We start from the raw sequence: 25,378 nt of genomic DNA on the forward strand, positions 1-25,378 counted from the left end.
AAAAGCGTCGTAAGACGACTGCATCATCTGCAGTCGTAGTTGGGACAACGAAGCCAGAACCTCCTGGTACTCGAACCGAGCTTGAGAGTCCAAATAGGGCAGAAACTTTTGCAGAACTGAGAGGAAAAACTCGAAGTAGGTTGCAAAATGAAAACTATAATTGAGGACTCGAGAGGCCATCATCGCGTTCTGGTAGATGCGCTTGCCAAACCTGTCCATTGTCTTGCCCTCCCGGCCAGGTGGAACGGTGGCATAGACCTGGGAGGGATGAGGCCATTTCAATGAGGACTCCACCAAGAGGGACTGATGAGAGAGCTGGGCCCCATCGAATCCTTTAAGGTGAACCGTGCGATACCTGGCATCCAATTTCCCGGGAACAGCTGGGATGGAGTAAGGTGTTTCAAAACAGCGCATGAAGGTCTGGTCCATCAGCTTATGCAGAGGAATCCGGAGAGACTCATCAGGCGGTTGAGGGAGATGCATCGTCTCCAGATACTCCTTGGAAAATTTGGACCCCGAGTCCAGGTTAATGTCCAGATCCACAGCCATCTGTCGAAGGAAAGAAGAGAAAGACAGCTGGTCAGCCAGAGCAGGGCCTCGAGAAGGACTCAAGGACGTCGAGGCCTCTGGATCCAACGAGGCCGTGGATCGACAGGGAGAAAAAGATCCCACGGTGTCCTCGAGCTCCGGCATAGGAGGAGGCGAAGTGGCTGGTGGTGAATATTCGAGGAAAGGCTGCTTCCGACGAGGCGAGGCATGCCTGGATGAATGCCTCTAAGAATGCCTCGATCGATGACCAGAACTGTGCCTGGATGATAGGCCAGGACATAGGCCGAAAAAGCTCCGCCGCTAGATCGAAGCCGCGGGGCCATGGCTACGTGGCCTACCCGGTCGAACGGATGGAAGAAATTTTAAACACGACGAAAACCAACGATTATGAGTAAAAAGAACCCAAAACCACAAGTAAAGATACTTCGCGCAGAAAGTCAAAGACGGACTTCTCGGCTCCGCGGAAAAGTAAGAACTGAAGAGACACACCCGGTGCATCGGGCGGGAAGGCACTCGCGCATGCGCGGTGCGGGCGACTCAAAACTTCTAAAGTTTCTACAAGCAAGTATGCTTGTGAGACGTCCACATCGGGGCTCCGTCGGATGATGTCACCCACTAGTGAGAATACCTGCCTGCTTGTCCTGGGATAAATAGGTGATACCTACAAGCATAAGTGCTATTGGTGTGGTGTACAGTTGGGTCCAGTAGGTTTTAGAAGGCTCTCCATATACTATAAGGGGGGGGGGGGGGGGGTTAAGGTGAGATATGCACCTGGGGCTTTTTATATGATGTTCACTGCAATAACCCCTAGGGTGCCCCACTGCTCTACTGGGAAGTCTGTATAGCCAGTCTACTAAAAATGCTGGCCCACCTCCTATATCCCAATGACTTGTTTTGTGCGTTTTTCTTCTGGTTGTTTTTTAAATTTTTTTTTAATGGTTCAAAAGGGTAGACACACATCTAAGAAATGGACGTTTTGAAAACAAAAAGATTTTTTTCTGTTTCGAAAAGGTCATTTTGTGCATGTTGTACAAAACATTCAAACTAGGATTTGGACATCACAAAAATTGCCCATCGAAAATGCCCATCTATTTCTGCTGGGTTCCCCAAATACCCCTTAGTGTTTTAGGTTTTACTTGTGTGGCTGGTCAGTCATTGCACAACAGAATTAGGTTTAGTGCTGCGGGTTCTCTAAAACACATTTTGGAGAAAAGCAAAGAGAGCAGCAACCGTGCAAATGTTAAGAGTTCTAGCACAGAATGCAAAGGCCATATATTGGAAGAGTCTCTATGCAGCAATACTGAAACGGCACTTAAGTCAGACACTCAGTTAAGTTGTGTAAGATTAACACTGATCTCTCAGATATACATTTTTGATAGTGAAAGCGGGCTCTCGAGGGATACCACCTGGTCAATTCTGTATGTAAAATATGTTGGTTGATGAGGGTTAAAGTGATTTTACATACACTTCTCCCTCTGTATTCACAGTTTCAGTAATTGCGGTTTCGATTATTTGCGGTTATTAGCTTGCTGGCTCCTACCCCCAAATTACATCAGCTTGCATAATGAAATTGCTGATTCCAAGCATTTACAGAGAAAATCGCTGATTCCCAGCACTTTCACTGTGTTTTGCCTCTCCTTCTGGAACAGGCCAGGTTATTCATGTTAACCATGTTATTCATGGTTTCACTATATCGTATTCACGATGGTTTTTAATAGAAAACAGCGAATAACATATGAAAAAGTTATTCGCGGATCTGTTAATCCCCTATCACAGCAAATACAGAGGGAGAAGTGTTGTATATTAGTTTGTTAAAAACTTGCAAAGGGACTACAATTAACACTAACTTTAACAGATTTGTTCACTAACTGATGTAAAACAATAATTGATTTATGTTGTGCAAAATGTCCTTCCTATCCTCTTAATTGGGGTAAGAAATCTGTAAAGAATATGCTAAACTCCCTTCCTGTTTTTCTCTTAGAAAGTTACATGTGATTTAGTGCTATCAACCCCCCCCCCAAAAAAAAAAAAACACCACCACCTGATAGGTGTTTCAGTTATTACTTTGTTCTTTCCAAATCCAAACCTGCTCCCCCCTCTTTTGACATTGTCATCAGTTGTATCATTTAAGAGAATACTTTCTGCACAACAGTCACCATCACAGGTTGTTGCATGCAATACAGATTCAGACACATCTATGATGATCTAGCACTGTTGCACCCTCGGGCTCGATGGGCATCAAAATGGTGTACCTACGTGATGATCCTCATTCTTTTCTTCAGCCCCATAGCTCTGCAGGTCCACCAGCACTGATCCGGGAGGGTATATTCGCACGGAAGCAAAACTACAAAATTAAAAATAAATAAATCAACCAACTAATTACAAGATCAGTACACATGACATTACAAAGATTTTTTTTATATTCTGCCATAGCCATTATGAGTTCCAGGCAGATTACAATAAAGCAGATGACCAGAAACAAACTCAGTTAAACAGGCAATATTGAAAAAAAATCATAAAAACAATCAGTTCAAAATTTTTTGAATAAAACTGTATAAGACTTTGGTGAGACCTCATTTAGAATATTGTGTACAATTCTGGAGGCCGCATCTTCAAAAAGATATTAAAAGGATGGAGTCAGTCCAGAGGAAGTCTACTAAAATGGTGTGTGGTCTTCATCATAAGGCGTATGGGGACAGACTTAAAGATCTCAATCTGTATACTTTGGAAGAAAGGGGAGATATGATAGACATTTAAATACCCTGTTTCCCTGAAAATAAGACCTATCCTGAAAATAAGCCCTAGCATGATTTTTAAAGATGCTCCTAACATAAGCCCTAGTTAAAAACGACCCCCAAAGCCACCCCCCCTCCCCGAATGTCTCCGACACTCCCTGACTCCATCCCTGACACTAGTGCTGCCTGATTTGCTAAAAAAAAATTGGACTTGTCGATTCAGCAACCCCCCACCCCTGCTGCTTTAGGAGGCCTCGGAGAAGAGGTATGTCAGTCTCATGGTGGGAGGGTCGGTGGGGTTGTGCTGCACAAGGGGATGGGTGAGAGGGGAGGAAAGATGCTGCACATTGGAGGGGGGGGAAGGAAACAGGAAGAATTGGGGTGGAGAGGAAGGGAGAGATAATTGTACATGAAAACAGTGGAGCATTTACATTGAATATTTTTATTACCCACTTTCACCAAATTTGGACATGAAAAAAATAAGACATCCCCAAAAGTAAGCCCTAGTGCATTTTTTAGACTCAAAATTAATATGACACTGTCTTATTTTCGGGGAAACACAGTACCTATGTAATGTAAATGCACACGAGTTGAGTCTCTTTCATTTGAAAGGAAACTCTGCAATGAGAGGGCATAGGATGAGTTAAGAGGTGATAGGCTCCGGAGCAATCTAAGGAAATACTTTTTTACGGAAAGGATGGTAGATGCTTGGAACAGTCTCCCAGAAGAGATGGTGGAGACACAGACTGTGTTTGACTTCAAAAGGGCCTGGGTTAGGCACGTGGGATCTCTCAGAAAGAGAAAGAGATAATGGTTACTGCGGATAGGCAGACTGGATGGGCCATTTGACATTTATCTGCCATCATGTTTCTATGTAAATAATTAGTTTCTGATCTGACAGTGAGAAGAAGTTTATTCCAAATAGTCGGAGCTTGATAACTAAAAGAGGTACTAAGCTGACAGAATAGCTTAATTGATTTAGGTGATGGAAATTGTAAACAGAATTGATTTCATTGTATATGACCCGTGTATACCAATGCTGAATACCATAAAACAGTAGTCTGCAACATGAGGCCCCCCAAAGCCCTCCACTGAAGCCCTTAAACCCTGTAACTCCGTTAATTTCAATCTTATCCACTTAATATATTAACCGCAAACAATCTCTTAAGTGTGTTGTTACTCAGGTGTCTCAGTTATGGAATTTGCTACTGTTGACAATCCAAAATAAGATGCGTTTCTACAACACTTCAAAAATATATTTTAAAATCAAAATTGGTATTGTTTTTTAACGTTTTAACACCCAGTCTGAACAAACAAGTCAATGCGGTTAACAAAATTAGTAGCATATGTGCGGTTGAAATCTTTTGGTGGCCCTCAGAGCTCTCTCATATTCATGCTGTGGCCCTTTACATGAAAAAGGCTGGAGATCACTGCCATAAGGTCAATATTCTAAAGAGCACAGCGAGTGTTTGTCTAACACAGTGTTTTTCAACCGCTGTTCCGCGGCACACTAGTGTGCCGCGAGATGTTGCCTGGTGTGCCGTACGGTCAGGGCCGCCATCAGGACAGTACCACCAGTCTAGGGAGAGGGGCGGTCCGCCCCACGTGGACAGGAGAGAGCTGGACGGGGGACCCGCGGAGTTCAATACATCTCCAGCCGCGAGGCTCGTCTTCTGTTCCTGCCTGCCCTGCAGCTAACATATAGCCGATCGCAAGCGTTCCCCGATGTCAGCGCTGACGTCGGAGGGAGGGCTTAAGCAAAGCCTGCCCTCCGACGTCAGCGCTGACGTCGGAGAATACTTCCGTTCGGCTATTTGTGCGCGGCAGGGCAGGCAGGAAGCAGAAGACAAGCCTCGCGGCTTGAGCTTCGTTTTGCTGAGAAAGTTGCAAAGATAGGCTGGGAGGCAAACACGGAACACAAAAGGGGGGAGGGAGTGCGTTTTGGACACAAGGCATGAACTTGGGAGAGAGGAAGGGAGGGAAAGGGTTTTTGGACACAGAAGAAATGGACTTGGGAGAGAGGAAGGGAGGGAAAGAGATGCTGAGGTGGGGGAGGGAATGCGTTTTTGGACACAGAAGAAATGGACTTGGGACAGAGGAAGGGAGGGAAAGAGATGCTGAGGTGGGGGAGGGAATGGGTTTTTGGACACAGAAGAAATGGACTTGGGAGAGAGGAAGGGAGGGAAAGAGATGCTGAGGTGGGGGAGGGAATGGGTTTTTGGACACAGAAGAAATGGACTTGGGAGAGAGGAAGGGAGGGAAAGAGATGCTGAGGTGGGGGAGGGAATGCGTTTTTGGACACAGAAGGCATGGACTTTGGAGAGAGGAAGGGAGGGAAAGAGATGGTTGTGTACACGGGGAATAGAAGAAAGAATTTTTGGTCATAGGGAGGAAGTGAGGTACAGATAGTGGCATACCAGGGTGGGGGGGGCGGTCTGCCCCACCCCGGGTTTACGTCCCAAGGGGGTGCACAGCTGGCCACCCTCCAGTGTTGTCCCTAGGCCGGCAAACTGCGGCTCTTTAGCCACTTGAGTGCCACCGCCGCCATCGGGAACAGGCCGGCGCCAAGTTCTCCCTGCTTTTCCCTATGGGGCCGGCCAACTCTCGCCACTCGCGTCAATTCTGACGTCGGAGAGGACGTTCTGGGCCAGCCAATCGCTGCCTGGCTGGCCTAGAACGTCCTCTCCGACGTTAGAATTGACGACGGGTGGCGAGAGTTGGTCGGCCCCGCGGGGAAGAGAAGCAGGGAGAACTTGGCGACGGCCTGTTCTCGATGGCGGCGGTGGCACTCAAGTGAATTACTTTATATATAGTCAATATAGGCACAGAGTTAAATTTTTTAACATTTTGTAATGGTGGTGTGCCTCGTGATTTTTTTCATGAAACAAGTGTGCCTTTGCCCAAAAAAGGTTGAAAAACACTGGTCTAACACACCAGCCACAATGTTTTAAACATCCATATATTTTCAGTGCTGCTATCCAGCGCTCACCAGCGTTTACTAAACAGGAGTGACAATATTCAGTCACTATTCATACAGGAAAAAGTGCTGTCATAACTTATATAAAATCAGTGGGCAAAAACTAAAAAGGAGATATTTCAGTATTACAAATGTTTTTGTTACATACAGTGGTGCCTCACACAACGAACTTAATCCGTTCCAGGAGCAAGTTTGTTATGTGAAACGTTCGTTGTGTGAAACGCGTTTTCCCATAAGAATACATGTAAAACAAAATAATTCGTTCTGCAGCCCTGTTGTCCCATAAGAATACCTGTAAAACAAAATAATTCGTTCTGCAGCCCTACATTTCCCTCCCTCCACCTCACCTCACATGCAGAGCCTGCCAGCCTTCTCCCTCACCCAGCCGCACGATCTGCAGGAGGCTAAGAACTTCGGGAACTGGGTCAGTTCCCACTGCAGCTCCATGTGACTCTAGGCAAATCACCTGACCCTCCAGTTGTCCTAGGTCAGTGGTCGGCAAACCGCGGCTCGCGAGCCGCATGTGGCTCTTTAGCCACTTGAGTGCAGCTCTGCACTTGCCTAGGGCCCGAAACTGTCAGAAGGGTCCCAGGGCTGGCGTAAGAGGGGGGAGCATAGATCTAAGGGGCCCTGCGATCCAAACTTCTTTATTAAACACCTAAATTTTCCTTTTCAGAGGGACCCCGACATGGCAGCTGTTCTCATAAACTGCCGGTAGCTGCCCCGAAGCTTTCCCTTTGCGGCGATCTGCCCTATCAGAAACGGGAAGTTGCAGCAGAGGGAAAACTTCGGGGCAGCCGCAGGCAGTTTGTGAGAATGGCTGCCATGTCGGGGTCCCTCTGAAAAGGAAAATTTTGGCTGGAGAGGGCAGTGATCTCTTGCCTTCCTTACTGCTCCTCCCCCGTACTGTCCAGCTTTCCCTCCCCTGCTGGCCAGAACTCCTCATCTTTCCCCCAAGAAATTCAACAGTTTTCCTTCCTCCCTCTTCGGCTGTACCAGCAGGTTAGTTTGTCTGCACAATATTCACTGCTGCTGTGCATCAGCGGGTCTGGCTCCCGGCACGATCTCAAAAAGCTGTGCACGCGCAGCTGCTGGAGTTGCGTCAGAGGAGAAGATTGAACAACAGAGCATGCGCGCATGTGCTGCTCCCTGAAAGCGTGTGGCTGGCCGAAAAAGAAAGCCGGAAAACTCGGCATCCGAGGTAAGGTGAGGGTGCTGCTGTTCCCGGCTCACATTAGGAAGCGGCGAGAGTAGTTCCGCCCCCCCCACGGGTGAAACATGTTGGCTCTTTAATCCCTTGCTAACCAACAACCACCAGTGAAGCTAAGTACATAACAATACTCTTTAATACTATTTATTGTTTTAGAATAAACTAAAATTAAAAAAAGTCAAAAATAGACAAAAATTAGAGAAGCACACACACTATATATTGACCCGATGAGGATCAGGTGCGTAAAGCCAGAGGATATGATGATGTGATCTTCTGGTGGCGTCTCTGAGGGTTTGAAAACAAACGTTACACTTTCCTTTGGATACAAGGTTGAAAGGGTGAACTGACAGTTTCACCTTAGATGATTTAGTGATATTGCCTTGTAAAAATAACAAACCTGTATACTAGCCAGATATATCAATTGATTAAGCTTAATGGCTTCAGAAGAAGATATTGAATTTGGAGGGTATTCGGACGAACAATTCAAGTTTATCTTGTCCAGACCCGCACTCCTAGACGGGGGGGAAGAGCTTCCCAGTGAGACATCATGGACGGAATGGGAGACGATAACTAAACGACTGATTAGAGCTGAACTCCATAGCAGCACACTTGTGCAATACCTCAAGAAATCTATGATCCCTAGAGGCCTAAGGGTTATAAAAGAACCCAAGGTTATGTCTTCAAACAAATCTTTCATGGATAAATGGACAAGTATATTAAATCGCTGTTCACGCGATCTCATGATCCTGTTGGTGGAGAGTACGATCGAAGTCGAGCAAGATTTGAAGGTAAAATTGGTCGATATACAACAGGAGTTACAGACTAAATATCCGACTGATGAGTTTGACAAGAAGAAAAAAGAACTTGAGGAATCAATGGATAAGGTTAGGGATTCTATACGACAAACGAAAATTAAGAAACTTCGTAGGGATGAAAAGGATTATCAGATGGGAAGGGTCTACTCATGGAACAAGAAACAAACCGTGCCACCCACTAAAAGAAGAGTTGCCTTTGAAGCTACCTCAGATGAAATGGAGGGATCGAGTGGGGAGTCCACGGATGCATCTAGACCTGGACCAAATGAAGAGACAAGACCAGCTCCAAAAAACTTACGTCCCAGGACCCGGGGTCGGGGATCCAGCAAGACAGGGGGGACCAACAGACCCAAATAACACCTTTAGTAGTTAACATCTCCCCATATCCCCTGACACCTATCCAACAACAAGTATTGCAGCTAGGTTTAGGGTTCGTAGTAAAAGAGAAACTAGATTTCTTCAAATTAAAAATTGCGCTGCATAAATTCATTCGTCTGATCCAGATTAAAATATTTTTTCAATGTGATTTAGAAGAAGGTGAAGGCAATGACATCTCTTCCACCTCTATAGATCAATCAATTTGTAGAGCTAGATCCACCTGGGTCCCTCCCCCTCCAATAGATCCAGCGATAGCCACGTTCCGAGATCTGATATTGAAAGACATTACTAAGTATGAAAAAGGGTATAATACCAATTCCCTTAGATATAATTTAACATACTCTCAATATTCAGCTATAAAGGAATTGGCTATGCGCAATGATATTATAATACAACAAGCTGACAAGGGAGGGGCTATTGTGGTCCAGGACCGCCGCTGCTATGAAAATGAAGCAGTGGGACAATTGGGGGATACGGTTTCATATACCCCTTTGAGTAAGGATCCGGGGGACGATCTAGCCAAAAAGATCTTTGATTATGTTACCAAAGCTTATGAGGAAAAAATTATCACCAAAAATTAATATAAATTTTTGTTAAAAAAATTCCCTAGAACACCTAACATTCGATTTGTCCCGAAGATACATAAAAATCTCCAGCACCCACCGGGGAGACCCATAGTCAATACGAGAGACAGTATACTGGAGCCACTCTCAAAGTTTTTGGACATTTTCCTCAAACGAGCAGCCACACAGGTTCGTTCATATCTCAAAGATTCCTCTCACTTCTTGAAAAAGCTTGGAGAAGTGACCCATCTCCCCTCCAATTGTTGGATGGTTACGATGGATATAGTGTCTCTCTATACGAAGATCCCCCAAAATGGGGCTTTGGATATTATTAAGGATGTGTTGGAAGCGAGACAAGAGCCACAAAGAATTTCTACGGACTTTTTAATGTCTTTGGCTAGATGGGTCACCGAGGAAAATTATTTTACATATGATAACATCTATTACAAACAAACCCAAGGTGTGGCAATGGGGTCTACTTTTGCCCCTTCGGTGGCCACTTTATATGTGGGACATTTCGAGGAACAGTTCATTTATCCATCAACGTATTATAATGCCAATATAAGATTATGGCTCAGGTTTTTGGATGATATATTCATTTTGTGGACTGGATCTGAGAAGGAATTATACAGCTTCATTCAGTGGATTAATACTGTGGATAAAAATTTACAATTTACAGCCGTTCATAATAGTTCACACATGGAATTTTTGGATATCACTATAAATAGGGTGGGTGATACTTTTGAAACCACCCTATATAGAAAACCAGTGGCGAGGAATAATCTGTTACATTTTGCCAGCTTCCACCCCTATAGACTCAAAACCAGCCTGCCTATAAGCCAGTTCCTGAGGGCTAGAAGGGTGTGCTCCAACCTCACTGAATTTCAGAGGGTGGCAAAAGACATTAGCCAGAGGTTCCGGAACCGAGGGTACCCAGAAAAGTGCATTCATCAAGCATATGTGAGAGCTCGCTTCTCTCACCGAGATCTTTTATTAGAACATTCTGATAGGGAAATCCAACAAGTCAGGGAGGGGGTTAACTTGGTATGTGTATTGCCTTATTCGGACGTAGTAATGACCATGGTTAGAATTATTAAACAACATTGGCCTATACTGAAGGAACTTAGGGGTTTGGTTGATCTGCCCCTATTCACATACACAAAAGGCACTACCATAGGTCAGTTATTGAAACGAAGCACACCTATCCAAAAACCTCGGGGTACCCATGCGCCCTGTCATCAATACCAATGGTGTGATAAAGCCATAGTGGGTAGTGATTGGTGTGACCCACGTACGGGGAAAGTGATCCAAGCTAGAATGCAGACATCTTGCAAAAGTACTTGGGTTATATATATTATTGTCTGCCCTTGCCCTCTGGTATACGTGGGCCGCACCAAACGCGCGATACATTTGAGACTTAACGAACATAAATCCAGAATCGTTACGGGTAATCTGACAGCTCCCCTGGTCCATCACTGGCAGTCCAAGAAACATGAGGTCACCCATATTAGGTGGAGGGTGCTGGAAACCCTGAACACCCAAGGAATGGAGGGAGATTTGGAGGCTAAATTAAATTATCTGGAGCAAAGGTGGATATATCGCCTAGACACTGTGGTTCCCCATGGGTTAAATCTTGAATTAGAATGGTCATCCCTCCTGTGATTCTCACTGGGAGCCTTATGATATTCCCCCCACCAATGTTACTGGGAGAGGTAAATATTGATTATTACTTGAAAAAGTATCCCTTAGGTCTAGGGTGATGCAAGGGATCGGGCGATTAGCCCCTCCCCTTTACATCTCACTTCCGGGTTTAGGGTGATATAAGGGAGATCTGTACCACGCCGCGGCCATGTTAAAAGACTTAAATTAGGTGGTCATATCGTGGAAAAAGAATTGGTATTAAAAAGGTAGGCATGTATGGCTATTTATTATAGTGTGCATGATGTTGAAGTATATTACTTGGCGTTTCTCCGATTAAAGTGAGGATTTCTTATTGCAGGGATGGTAGCCCTGAAGAAACCCCCTCCACGGGTGAAACATGTTGGCTCTTTAATCCCTTGCTAACCAACAACCACCAGTGAAGCTAAGTACATAACAATACTCTTTAATACTATTTATTGTTTTAGAATAAACTAAAATTAAAAAAAGTCAAAAATAGACAAAAATTAGAGAAGCACACACACTATATATTGACCCGATGAGGATCAGGTGCGTAAAGCCAGAGGATATGATGATGTGATCTTCTGGTGGTGTCTCTGAGGGTTTGAAAACAAACGTTACACTTTCCTTTGGATACAAGGTTGAAAGGGTGAACTGACAGTTTCACCTTAGATGATTCACTATTTTATGGAACATAAGAACCATAAAAAAATATTTTGACATGGTGTCCTTTAGGATACTAGTTCAATCCACCATCCTATCTACCTTAAGACTATTGCAATATCACATAATTAGAGTCAACCAAGAAAATATTGCTAAGACTTCACCTGGTTCAAAATGCGGCTGTACATCTGATCTTTCGATTAAAGAAGTTTGACCATGTAAGCCCTTTTTACGTGCAACTTCATTGGCTCCCTTTCGAAGCTAGAGTTATTTTTAAATTTGACTGCATTTGTTATAAAGCACTCTTCTGGCTACTACCATCATACTATACTTATCCACCCAACTAAAATTATTCATATCAAATAAGAACAGAAGAAACTTGGGCATGTTTATGCACCCCTCTCTGAAAGGCTTGCGTTTTAAAAGTTTTCTAGACAAAACTCTGGCTTTCCAAGCAGGGAAAATGAACTCTTGGATGTGTTCTCTAATTGCCCAATCCCAAACTTACTATGAGTTCAGAAAAATCGATGAAAACCTACTTGTTTGGTAAATTTATGTGATGATTTTACATTGTATTATATTGCATTGCATTGTATTGTATTCCACTGAATTCTACTGTATTTTGTGTCTTCACTGATATGTCTCAGTTCTCTTGCTGTGAACCTCCCGGAACTTCTGGTTGGGCGGTATGTAAGAAAATAAATTATTATTATTTTACTTGCCAAGTTCCACTAAGGTGCGTATCTCGGGTGGGGTGGGGGGTGGAGAAGACAAGACCTGCACTCAAGAGGATATGAAAGCGGTATAAAATATGCATACTTGCTCCTGAAGCATCCTTACTATGTTCAGGGCTCAGACTGCAAAAGATCTGCTGTGCATTGGCCCTACTTTCCAGCTCGTGAGGTGCCGCCCATCGTGATCTATCTTGCCAAAAACGGGAAACAGACAGAGGGAGAACTAGGACAAAAGGCAGAGGTCTCTGTACAGACCGAGGCCCTCCCCATCCCCAAGCAGACAACTACAGCCTCCACACAGACGGACGAGATAGACCAGCTAGACGGAGACATCTTGCGAGAGCTGACGAGCCTAAGAGAGGAGGTGAAGCGCTTGAGGAGCATCAGGGAGGACGAGGCCTTCATCAACGAGGTCATCCAGGAGCTGTCCCAGATCACCGAGCAGGAGCCAGGCAAGATCATCCTCGAGACGCCCAAACCGACCAAACCTATAACTTTGGCACCAACGACTGGGGTGCAGGAGGAGGATGGGGACGCTGACTCCTGGCAGCTGGTAACCTCCTCCACAAGAAAACACGGAAGACCTTCTTCTTTTTCTTCTCCTGTCTCCTTCTCTTGCACACAGGGCAGCCCTACATCAACCCCACTAATAACCTTGAGGAACAGATTCCAGATACTACAGGAAGGACCCGTGAGTGAGGCACAGGAGGTCAACCGTCACAGTCCCAGTTCCAGAGACAACTGATCAGCTCCCCTCAAAGAAGCACAGAGTAGTAGTCATTGGGGACTCCCTGCAGAGGGGCACCGAGGGACCAATCTGCAGACCGGATATGCAGTCGAGAGAGGTTTGTTGCCTGCCAGGGGCCAAGATCCGAGATGTAACCGCCTGCCTGGATCGACTCATCAAGCCCGAGGACTACTTCCACATGCTCCTTATTCACGTTGGAACGAACGACACTGCCAGGAACACCCCAGAGAACATATCTAAGGACTTTGGAGCCCTGGATGAGAAGCTGAGGCAGATGGGAGCGCAGGTGGTCTTCTCCTCGATCCTCCCTGTAAGAGACAAGGGAAGAGCCAGGGAGAAGCGTATCCAGAGGACGAACGAGTGGGTACATGAATGGTGCAGGGACATGAACTTCGGCTTCCTGGACCATGGAGAGGCACTAAAGGGACTGCAGGGACCAGATGGACTCCACCTGACCAGGAGAGGCAAGAACGTCTTCGGACATCGACTAGCCCACCTACTTTGAAGGGCTTTAAACTAGGTAAGTTGGGGGAGGGTACCCACTCATGTACCAGCGCAGTAAGTAATTTTCCAGGAGAGGTAAGTTCACACAGTAAAAACAATCATATAAAAGCCACTCAAACTCAGGCGGGAAATTCTACACAGGGTCTTAGCAAACAAAGTATGGAGGGCTATGTATGTTAATGCACACAGCTTAGGCAATAAAATTCTAGAATTAGAGACAGAGATAACGAACGCTGACCTCGATGTAATAGCGATATCTGAGACTTGGTTCACAGACTCACATGAGTGGGACAAGGCTATACCAGGATACAACTTACTTCGTCGGGACAGAGAGGGCAGAATAGGGGGTGGGGTAGCACTATACACTAGAGATAACATCAAAGTCACCAGAATCACAGATGTCAACTACACCGGGGAATCACTCTGGGTGAACCTGGCCAGAGGAAACGAAAAAGCACAGTTACTTACTGCTGTTTAAAAACTAAAGTGCTAGAATCTACCTTGAAATGCCCCCTGCAGTTCATGTATTAAAATAATTGCATTACTTTATACACTTTTTATCCATGCTCAGCTTGCTTTATTAACTGCTTTCTGAAAGGGAAGAATAGAAAGATATGAGTAAACGCTCTATTTCTTGAGGTAAATAGAAAGGAATGTAGTTAGGGATGTGCATTTAGTTTATTATCATGCCTTAAACATGTGAATGCATAGGAGTGGAGGAGTGGCCTAATGGTTTCAGCAGTGGCCTTACAGCCAGGGAGGTCTTAGATCCCACTTAGAGAACAGCAGGCAGATATTCTTGACTGATGGGTGACGGCACCGACGGAGCCCCGGTACGGACAATTTTAGAGTGATTGCACTCTAAGAACTTGGAAAGTTCTAGCAGGCCGCACCGCGCACGCGCGCGCGGTCCCCAGTTAGGATAAGCCAGCTAAGAAGCCAACCCGGGGAAGTGGGTGGGACGCAAGAATATCTGCCTGCTGTCCCTGGATAACACCTGTTACGGTAAGTAACTGTGCTTTATCCCAGGACAAGCAGGCAGCATATTCTTGACTGATGGGTGACCTCCAAGCTAGCAAAAAGAGGGATGGAGGGAAGGTTGGCCATTAGGAAAACAAATTTTGCAAAACAGATTGGCCGAAGTGTCCATCCCGTCTGGAGAATGCATCCAGACAATAGTGAGATGTAAAAGTATGAACTGAGGACCAAGTAGCAGCCTTGCAGATTTCCTCAATAGGAGTGGAACGGAGGAAAGCCACAGATGCTGCCATAGCTCTAACTCTAACAGAACCTTCCAGTGTCAGTCCGGACTGAGCATAACAAAATGAAATGCACACTGCAAGCCAATTTGACAACGTACGTTTAGTAACAGGACGTCCTAATTTATTCGGATCAAAGGACAGAAAGAGTTGGGAGATGATCTGTGGGGCTTAGTACGCTCTAAATCAGGGGTGTCAAAGTCCCTCCTCGAGGGCCGGAATCCAGTCGGGTTTTCTGGATTTCCCCAATGAATATGCATTGAAAGCAGTGCATGCACATAGATCTCATGCAGATTCATTGGGGAAATCCTGAAAACCCGACTGGATTCTGGCCCTCGAGGACCGACTTTGACACCTGTGCTCTAAATAGTAAGCTAGAGCCCGCTTACAGTCCAAAGTATGCAGAGCCTGTTCTCCAGAATGCGAGTGAGGTTTCGGAAAGAAGACAGGCAGAACAATAGATTGGTTGAGATGGAATTCAGAGACAACCTTAGGGAGAAACTTTGGATGTGTACGCAGAACCACCTTGTCATGATGAAAGACAGTAAAAGGTGGATCTGCAACTAGTGCATGTAGCTCACTGACCCTCCTGGCAGAGGTAAGAGCAATAAGGAAAAGTACTTTCCAAGTGAGAAACTTGAAAGGAGCGGTAGCCAAAGGTTCAAATGGAGGCTTCATTAAGGCAGAAAGAACCACATTGAGATCCCAGATAACAGGAGGGGCTTTAAGAGGTGGTTTCACATTGAAAAGACCCCGCATGAATCTGGACACCAAGGGATGAGCTGAGAGGAGTTTTCCATGAACTGGCTCATGAAAAGCAGCAATAGCACTGAGGTGGACTCTGATAGAAGTAGACTTGAGGCCAGAGTCAGACAAAGAAAGAAGATAATCCAACAACGTCTCCACTGCGAGGGAAGTGGGATCAAAATGATGAAGAAGACACCAGGAAGAAAATCGAGTCCACTTCTGATGGTAACATTGTAGAGTGGCCGGTTTCCTGGATGCGTCCAGAATGGAGCGAACGGGCTGAGACAAAAGAGTATCAGTCGAAGTCAGCCCGAGAGATACCAAGCTGTCATGTGCAGAGACTGGAGGTTGGGATGTAGAAGGGTCTCCTGATGTTGTGTAAGCAGCGAAGGAAACAGTGGAAGAAGAAAGGGTTCCCTGGAACTGAGTTGAAGTAGAAGGGAGAACCAATGTTGCCTGGGCCACCGTGGAGCAATCAGAATCATGGTGGCTCGCTCCCTCTTGAGCTTGAACAAAGTTCTTAACATGAGAGGCAGAGGAGGGAAAGCATACAGGAACAGATTGGACCAATCGAGGAGAAATGCATCCGCTGCCAGACGGTGAGGAGAGTAGAGTCTGGAGCAGAATAGGGGCAGCTGGTGATTGTGAGGAGCTGCAAAGAGGTCTATCTGAGGAGTGCCCCACTGAGCGAAGATGGACTGCAGAGTTAAAGGATCGAGTGTCCACTCGTGAGGCTGGAGAATTCTGCTGAGCTTGTCCGCCAAGGAATTCTGTTCTCCCTGAATGTAGATAGCTTTCAGGAATAGATGGTGATCTGTGGACCAAGCCCAAATCTTCTGGGCTTCTTGGCACAAGAGGCGAGAGCCTGTCCCACCCTGCTTGTTGATGTAGTACATCGCAACTTGATTGTCTGTGCACAGCAGGAGGACTTGAGGAAAGAGAAGATGTTGGAAGGCCTTGAGGGCATAAAACATCGCTCTGAGTTCCAGGAAATTGATGTGATGCTTCATTTCCTGGGCTGACCAAAGTCCTTGAGTTTGGAACTCGTTCAAATGAGCTCCCCAGGCATAAGGGGAGGCGTCGGTGGTAATGATAAGTTGATGAGGAGGTAGATGGAACAGAAGACCTCTGGAGAGATTTGAGGATATCAACCACCATTGTAGAGACTGACGAAGAGATGATGTCACAGATATGTGACGTGAGCAAGGATCCATCGCTTGGGACCACTGGGTAGCTAGGGTCCATTGAGGAGTGCGCAGGTGAAGACGTGCGAAGGGTGTGACATGAACTGTGGAGGCCATGTGACCCAAGAGTATCATCATTTGCTTGGCAGAGATGGAACGTTGTGGAAGCACCTGCTGACATAGAGATTGAAGAGTTTGAAGACGGCTGGACGGCAGGAACGCTCTCATGAGGACTGTGTCCAAGACAGCTCCAATGAATTGAAGTCTCTGAGTGGGGATGAGATGAGATTTGGGTAGATTGATCTCGAACCCCAGAAATCGCAGAAACAGGATGGTCTGGTTGGTGGCCTGGAGTACTGTCTGAGATGAATTGGCCTTTATCAACCAATCGTCCAGGTAAGGAAACACCTGAAGGTGGTAGAAAGGCAGCCACCACAATCAGACATTTGGTAAACACTCTTGGAGAGGAGGCAAGACCGAAGGGAAGCACCTTGTACTGGTAATGACAACGATTGATCATGAAGCGTAGGTACTGTCTGGAGGCCAGATTGACCGGTATGTGAGTATATGCTTCTTTGAGATCGAGGGAACATAGCCAGTCGCCTTGATTGAGAAGAGGGTAAAGAGTGGCCAGAGAAAGCATTCTGAATTTCTTTGACCAAGCATTTGTTGAGATCGCGAAGATCTAGAATGGGTCTGAGATCTCCTGTTTTTTTGGGAACTAGAAAATAACAGGAGTAGAATCCCTGCCCCTTTTGATCTAGAGGAACTTCCTCTATGGCGTTCAGAAGGAGGAGGGATTGAACCTCTTGAAGAAGGAGAGAAGACTGAGGAGTGTTCAAAGCAGACTCTTTTGGTAGACCTTGGGCAGGAAGAGTCTGAAAGTTGAGAGAGTAGCCGTGGCGGATGATGTTGAGGACCCACTGATCCGAGTTGATGGTTTCCCAACGGCTTATGAAATGAGTAAGGCGTCCTCCTATAGGCAGCTGAAGATGGGCAGATGGAGGGATACTGGCTATGTCCTGGAGAACCAAGTCAAAAGGGTTGTGAAGATTTTTGTGGAGGAGGAGGCTTCACCTGTTGTTGCTGCTGTGCCGGTCTATTGTTTTGCCTCTGCTGTTGCCTCTGACGCCTGGGTTGTTGAGGTGCCGGTGGTAAAGGACGAGCCACAAATCGACGTTGGTATGCCGATTGCTGACGAAAGGGCCTGGTAGGTGGGGTCTTCTTTTTTGTTTTGAGAAGAGTATCCCACCTAGTCTCATGAGCTGAGAGCTTTTGTGTAGTGGAGTCTATGGATTCTCCAAACAGCTCATCCCCCAGGCAAGGTGCATTAGCCAGTCGATCCTGATGATTGACATCAAGTTCTGAAACTCTGAGCCAGGCCAGTCGACGCATGGCCACCAACATAGCCGTGGCCCGAGAGGTCAGCTCAAAGGTGTCATAGATCGATCTGACCATGAACTTACGGAGTTGTAAGAGCGATGAAGAAGTTTGGCGAAAGGCAGATCTTTTACGGTCAGGGAGGTATTTTTCAAAAGATGACAAATTCTGAATGAGATGCTTAAGGTAGAAAGAAAAATGGAAAGCATAGTTCCCTGATCTATTAGCAAGCATCGCATTCTGATATAACCTCTTGCCAAACTTATCCATGGCTTTACCCTCTCTGCCAGGAGGGACAGAGGCGTACACACTAGCCCCCGTAGATTTCTTTAAAGTGGATTCCACTAATAAAGATTCATGAGGGAGTTGCGGTTTGTCAAAACCTGGAATAGGTATGACCTTATATAAGGAGTCCAGTGTGCGAGGAGCTCCTGGGATGGTCAAGGGCGTCTCTAGATTTTTGTAGAAAGTTTCTCGCAAAATATCATGGAGAGGCAATTTTAGGAATTCCCTTGGAGGCTGGTCAAAGTCCAGTGCATCGAGAAATGCCTTGGATTTTTTAGATTCAGCCTCCAAGGGAATAGAGAGAGAGTCACACATCTCTTTAAGAAAAGAGGTGAAAGAAGTTGCATCAGGTTTGGAGGACGGATCTAAACCAGAAGGATCCTCGTCCCCTGACGAACACTCTCCCTCAGAGAGGAAAGGCTCCTCTGAATCACCCCACAGATCAGGGTCCCTCACTTGAAAGCTGCGGTCCCGTGACTCCGGTGTGGAGGGTTCTAGGTGTCGAGTTTTGTGAGTCGACTTACCAGACCTCTGTGAAACAGTACCAGGAGATGTTATAGGGTGTGTCGGTGCAGAAGTTTGCACGGCCTGGTGTAAGGACCTCGGTTCCGGCGCTAAGATCGGCATGGATACCGAAGAAGCCGTATGCACCGGTACCGACAAAGTGGATGCCGATAAAAGAGGCTGCTCCACTGCCGGTACCGGTGGCTCAGACCGGACCGGGACTGGAAGGCTCGGTGTCAATAGAGCAGGGAGGAGCTGCTGTAATTGCTCCTTGAGCTGCACCTGCTGGACGGCGGCAATGCGCTCGTCCAGCAAAGGAACCGGTACCGCTTTTTTTTTCTGCGGTACCTTTGGTGCCGCTCTACACTCCAAAGAGGAACCCAAGGTCGAGGGGCTGACCTCAATCGGAGCGGAGCGCTTCCGCTGGCGCCTCGAGGTTGGCAGGATTGGACTCGCTGCCATTGAGACCGGAGGGCGCTCCAGCGGGGAAGGCTTCTTAGCTGGCTTACCTGAGGGATGCGACGCCGCCGCGGTGTCGATGAGGTAGGTGCTGACTGCGTCGGGGCCGAAGTCGGGACCGGTGCCGCCGAATCCGACATCTCGGTACCAAATAATATCCGCTGTTGGATTTGGCGGTTTTTTAAAGTTCTCTTTTTTAGAGAGGCACAGCGGGTGCAGGTAGACGCCCGATGGTCAGGACCCAGGCACTGTAAGCACCAATTGTGCGGGTCGGTAAGAGAAATGGGCCTCGCACACCGCTGGCACTTCTTGAACCCGGGTTGGGAGGGCATGAAAGTGAAAACGGCTTCTGCCAAATCGAAGGCCGAGGCCTCGATGATGGCAACAGGCCCCGCCGGGGCGAACCGAAAGGAATCAAAAAACAAAGTTTTTTTTTTTTTTTAAATAAAATAAAGAAAAGAAAAGAAATAAAGGAAACTTTATTTCCAGAAGGGTTTACGCGAGCGGGAAGGCGATTACAAAAAAAAATCTTTCAACAGCCGTTGAAAGAGACGCGTCTTCTTAGCTCCGCGGAAACTAAGAAACTGGGGACCGCGCGCCTCTGTCGGGCGGGAAGGCACTCGCGCGTGCGCGGTGCGGCCTGCTAGAACTTTCCAAGTTCTTAGAGTGCAATCACTCTAAAATTGTCTGTACCGGGGCTCCGTCGGTGCCGTCACCCATCAGTCAAGAATATGCTGCCTGCTTGTCCTGGGATAAATGCTTGTAACTGGGTGTGGTATACAGGCCCCCAAAACAGCAGGAAGACAGGGATATGGAACTAATCAAAGATATTGAGAACATCACTTTACGCAGGGACACGGTACTGCTAGGGGACTTCAATATGCCCGATGCTGATTGGAAGACACTTTCCGCTACTACCAGCGGCAGCAGAAGGCTTTTAACCTCCATAAAAGGGGCGTGACTCAAACAAATGGTGCTGGAGCCCACTAGAGATCAGGCGACACTGGACCTGATACTCACCAACGGAATGATACGCTAGCCTCCAGCGACCACAATATGGTATGGCTCAACATCAAGCTAGGCTTCACTAGATCAAACACAGCAACAAAGATCCTCGACTTTCGGGGAACTGACTTTAAACGCATGGGAGACTTTGTCCATCAGGCGCTACAAAACCAAGCTGAAACCAATAATGTAGAGGCTATATGGTCAATCCTGAAATGCACCTTGCATGAGGCAACAAACTGCTATACAAAAACAGTAAGCAAACGACGGAGGAAGAACAAGCCCCAGTGGTTTTCTGCAGAGATCTCGGATCTTGTTAAGGAAAAGAAAAAAGCTTTTATTTCCTACAAGCATACAGGAAACAGGGTGGCAAAAGAAGACTATCTGACCAGGTCTAAAGCAGTCAAAGCGGCAGTCAGAGAGGCCAAGATTCAAACAGAAGAACATCTAGCGAAAAACATTAAAAAAGGGGATAAATCCTTCTTCAGATACATTAGTGACAGGAAACGAAACACAGATGGGATAGTAAGCCTCAGGAAAACAACGGATTCTGATAAAGCCAAACTACTAAATGAATACTTTTGCTCAGTCTTTACCTGTGAGGCGCCGGGGACCGGTCCACAACTGCAGGCAAGGCAAACCTCGGAAGACCCGTTTCAAAATTTCAAGTTTACACCCAGCAGCGTCCATGGCGAACTATCAAAACTCAAGGTGAACAAAGCCATGGGACCGGACAATCTACACCCCAGGATTCTTAGGGAGTTGTGTGATGACCTGGCAGAACCGCTATCCGTGCTGTTCAGTCTTTCCCTGAGTACCGGAAAAGTCCCCAAGGACTGGAAAACAGCTAACGTCATTCCATTGCACAAAAAAGGTTGCAGAACAGAGGCTGCGAATTACAGACCGGTGAGTCTCACCTCAATAGTGAGCAAACTCATGGAAAGACTTATTAGACATGAATTAGATACGATCCTGACCGAGGAGAATCTACAGGATCCCCACCAGCATGGATTCACAAAGGGAAGGTCCTGTCAATCCAATCTGATCAGCTTCTTTGACTGGGTTACAAGGAAACTGGATATGTGGAAGTCTCTGGACGTCGTGTACTTGGACTTCAGCAAAGCTTTTGATAGCGTCCCGCACCGCAGACTGTTGAGCAAGATGACTTCGATGGGATTGGGAGCGACATTGACGACATGGGTCAATGACTGGTTAAGCGGTAGACTCCAGAGGGTAGTGGTTAACGGTACCCCCTCCAATACATCGGAGGTGACCAGTGGAGTGCCACAGGGCTCGGTCTTGGGACCGATCCTTTTCAACATATACATAAGAGACCTGACTCAAGGGCTTCAAGGTAAAATAACACTATTTGCCAACGATGTCAAACTATGCAACATAGTAGATAACAGCACCTTGCCCGACAGTATGGAACAGGACCTGCTCTTATTGGAACATTGGTCCTCGACTTGGTAGCTAGGCTACAATGCTAAAAAAGGTAAGGTCATGCACCTTGGCAGCAGAAACCCATGCAGAACTTACACTCTAAATGGTGAGACCTTAGCTAGGACTAGGGCAGAACGTGATTTGGGAGTAATCATTAGTGAAGACATGAAAACTGCCAAGCAGGTGGAGAAAGCTGCATCCAAGGCTAGACAAATGGTGGGATGCAACCGTAGAGGTTTCGCCAGCCGGAGGCCCGAAGTCATAATGCCCCTATACAGATCCATGGTGAGACCTCATCTTGAATATTGTGTTCAATTCTGGAGACCACATTATCAAAAAGATGTGCGGAGAATCGAGTCGGTTCAGCGAATGACCACCAGGATATTCTCGGGACTCAAGAACCTCCCATATGAGGAAAGACTGAATAAACTGCAGCTATACTCGCTCGAGGAACGTAGAGAGAGGGGGGACATGATTGAGACTTTTAAATATATCACGGGCCGCATCGAGGTGGAAGACGATATCTTCTTTCTTAAAGGACCTTCGACCTGGGCAGACTTGATGGGCTACAGCCCTTTTCTGCCGTCATATTCTATGTTTCGGCACGTGGGATCTCAGAGAGATGTAGAGATAATGGTTACTGCGGATGGGCAGACTGGATGGCCCATTTGGCCTTTATCTGCCATCATGTTTCTATTTATGTTTTTGTTTTTTATTCCATTCATTTTCTAATTAGAGATCCTCCATGTTCATCCCATGCCTTTTTGAACTCCATCACCGTTTTCGTCTCCACCACCTCCCTCGGGAAGGCATTCCAGGAATCAAATACACTCTCTGGGAAAAATAATTTCTGGGGCACACGCCCATATTTGCATGCACAATTCTGAGTGCCATATTTAGAACGCAGGGATCACTAACAGTGTGTGTGGGAAAATATTTGCCTTTTGCAAGGCTGACTAAACAGCTACTTTGCCTTAGCCTGCATTGGCAATATAATTAGTAAAAGTACTTCAATTTGATATTTTTTTTTGTTATTATCAATCACAGATTTAAACAACTTGGCAGAGGTGTCAAATACAGTGCTTTAATACTTAGACAAAAAAAAGGGGAGCACACATCTTGGGTTTTGGTAAACAGGAAAGCTTTGTTTACATCCTTATACAAAATGCAGTTCTCACTGCTTATGTGCATATGGAGAAGTTTTATAAAGGACTTTTCCACATATAAAGCCCATTTTACATGTAGAAAACGGCTTTTTCTCTATATATACATGTTAACTGAAATTTCTTTTATTAAATTGTGTGACCACAAATGCATGAAAAAGTACAAACTGAAAGCATAGGCCTTCTTTTACGTGACTTGAACATAGGCTTTTTTAAGAGCTGAGTGGAGGTTAGTTATGAGGTATGCACATTTATAAAACATGTACGTAAACGCAGAGTACACACACACACGGATCTAGGACAGTGGTCTCAAAATCGCAGCCTGTCAGGTACTATTTTGAGACCCTAGGTACATTTATCATAATTACAAAAGTAAAATGAAACAGTTTCTTGATCATATGTCTCTTTAGCTATAAATAACAATATTATTATTAAGACTTATCCAAAAGGAAAGATTTATTAACTATAAAGAGTTTTACCTCATGCAAAATTGTCATTTCTTTAATAAGGCATTAACTATTTTTTCTGAGGCCCTCCAAATACCTACAAATCCAAAATGTGGCCCTGCAAAAGGGTGAGTTTGAGACTAGAGAATGACACAGGGAAAAAATTCTGTCCCCGTCACTGCCCCGTAAAAAAACTTTAAAAAACTTAAGGGATGGAAGGTATGCGGTCATCGATCACGCACGTGGCCTCTTCCCTCTCTTCCTACCTCTGGCCAAATCTATCTCCCTCCCTCACTCCCTTTTACCTTCGCAGTGCTTTAGAAAAGAAACTGATGTCAGCAAAGCCTGCCTGTGCTGCCCTGCAGTCGTGTGTGTGTGAGCGGAAGCTTCTCCTCTGACAATTGTCATTTTATAAATACAAATAAAACAGAGCAAGGTTCAACAAAACTCATCTCCCCTCCCTTTCACAAATATCCCCTTCACTATTGTGAAAACTGAACAAACCAAATTACTACAGAATGCTACATAGAAAAATCAAGCTAACAGAATACTTTAGTTACACATGGCAAGAATAATGTTAGAGGAGTGCAACTAGGGCAACTGCACCCTGTTCAGAGAGAGCCCTAAGCCAGCTGGAAGCTAAAGAAGCACAGTCTGGACTTTGCGGTCCCCAGTTATGTCTAATATCAGCTCTAGCAGGATACATATTTCAAATCTGAAATATTCTAATCACAAAATATAAAATAAATTTATTTTTTTTCTTTTTGTTGTCTGGTAATTTTATTCTTCAAATCACATTGGTCTCAGGCTTTGGTTTTAGGTTCCTTCTGTCTTCATTGTGGCATGGCTGGCTCCTGAAGATATAATAGGTGTAAGAGGAGCTGGGGAGAAGATGCCGAGTCTGACACGGGCGCAATCTTTTTTACCACAGGTGTATGACTTTTCACCGCTACCACGGGGCGGTAAAAGGTCTTATCCCTATTCCCGTGGGGCGGTGAAAGGACTTGTCCCCATTCCTGCGGTAAACCAGTTGCAAATGTCTCCATTCCTGTGGATTTACTGCGTTGACCCGCGGTAAACGGTCCCCGTGTCATTCTCTATTTGAGACCACTGGTTTAGGACGATTCATCGCAGCCGATTTAAGAGCTACCAGTTCAACTTGGCCCTTTCATCACAGGACAAATTCAGTGCAGCCCACACCCTGCCATCAGCACTCCACCTCAATCTAGGATGTGGCGCATGGCAATGCCCCCTACACCCCCCCAATCAGCAGTCCACCTCAATCCAGCATAAGCTGTGCTGAACTTGTCCCGTGATGAAAAGGCTGCACAGAATACGCCCCTCGATGAAATGGCAGCTCTTAACAGCCACAATGAAGCACAATGTATTTAAAATGGGATTGCTATATTTTGGCAAGCTAAATTGGTGGTAATAGCTATTCAGAAAGCAATTAAAAATCTAGGAGAATTATCAGACCATGGGGAGCTACAATCCGCTTCAAGCAGCCAAAGTCAATTGGGCTATTGTGTCTGGTAAAGGAACTCAAACCACATTTAGATGATGGGAGCATTGTATTCAGTCATATAAGCATAAATCATCAGTATCTTAGACTACTGCAATAGTTTTTCTTGTAGGAATGTTGGCCAGAGGTTTATATAAATTACAAGTTATCTAGAACAGTGTTTCTCAATTTGGTCCTGGAGTACCCCCTTGCCAGTCAGGTTTTCAGGATATCCACAATGAATATGCATGAAAAGAAATTTGCATACAAATTTATGCATATTCTTTGTGGATATCCTGAAAACCTGATTGGCAAGGGGGTACTCCAGGACCAAACTGAAAAAACTGCTCTAAATAACATTCAGCTTTATATAAATTACAGGTTAACTGGAGTGAAGAAAAAGGAGAGCGTTTCATCTGTACCTTTTTATGTTTTACTGGCTGCCAATTCTAACTGTGAAAGTGCTC

The 25,378-nt window shown here is 45.7% G+C and overlaps 1 protein-coding gene across 2 annotated transcripts in view; it reads right to left on the bottom strand.

Annotated features, from left to right (window-relative positions):
• The window catches only part of SMS (spermine synthase), a 127,377-nt gene that overhangs the window by 66,313 nt on the left and 35,686 nt on the right, over positions 1–25,378 (bottom strand). For both annotated transcript variants that reach the window (XM_033948760.1, XM_033948761.1), the window contains exon 3: positions 2,806–2,893. In XM_033948760.1, the coding sequence (XP_033804651.1) occupies positions 2,806–2,893 (88 nt within the window). The remainder of the gene's footprint in view (positions 1–2,805; positions 2,894–25,378) is intronic.

Source organism: Geotrypetes seraphini, chromosome 6, assembly GCF_902459505.1.
Source record: "Geotrypetes seraphini chromosome 6, aGeoSer1.1, whole genome shotgun sequence".
Taxonomy (NCBI): Eukaryota; Metazoa; Chordata; class Amphibia; order Gymnophiona; family Dermophiidae; genus Geotrypetes; species Geotrypetes seraphini.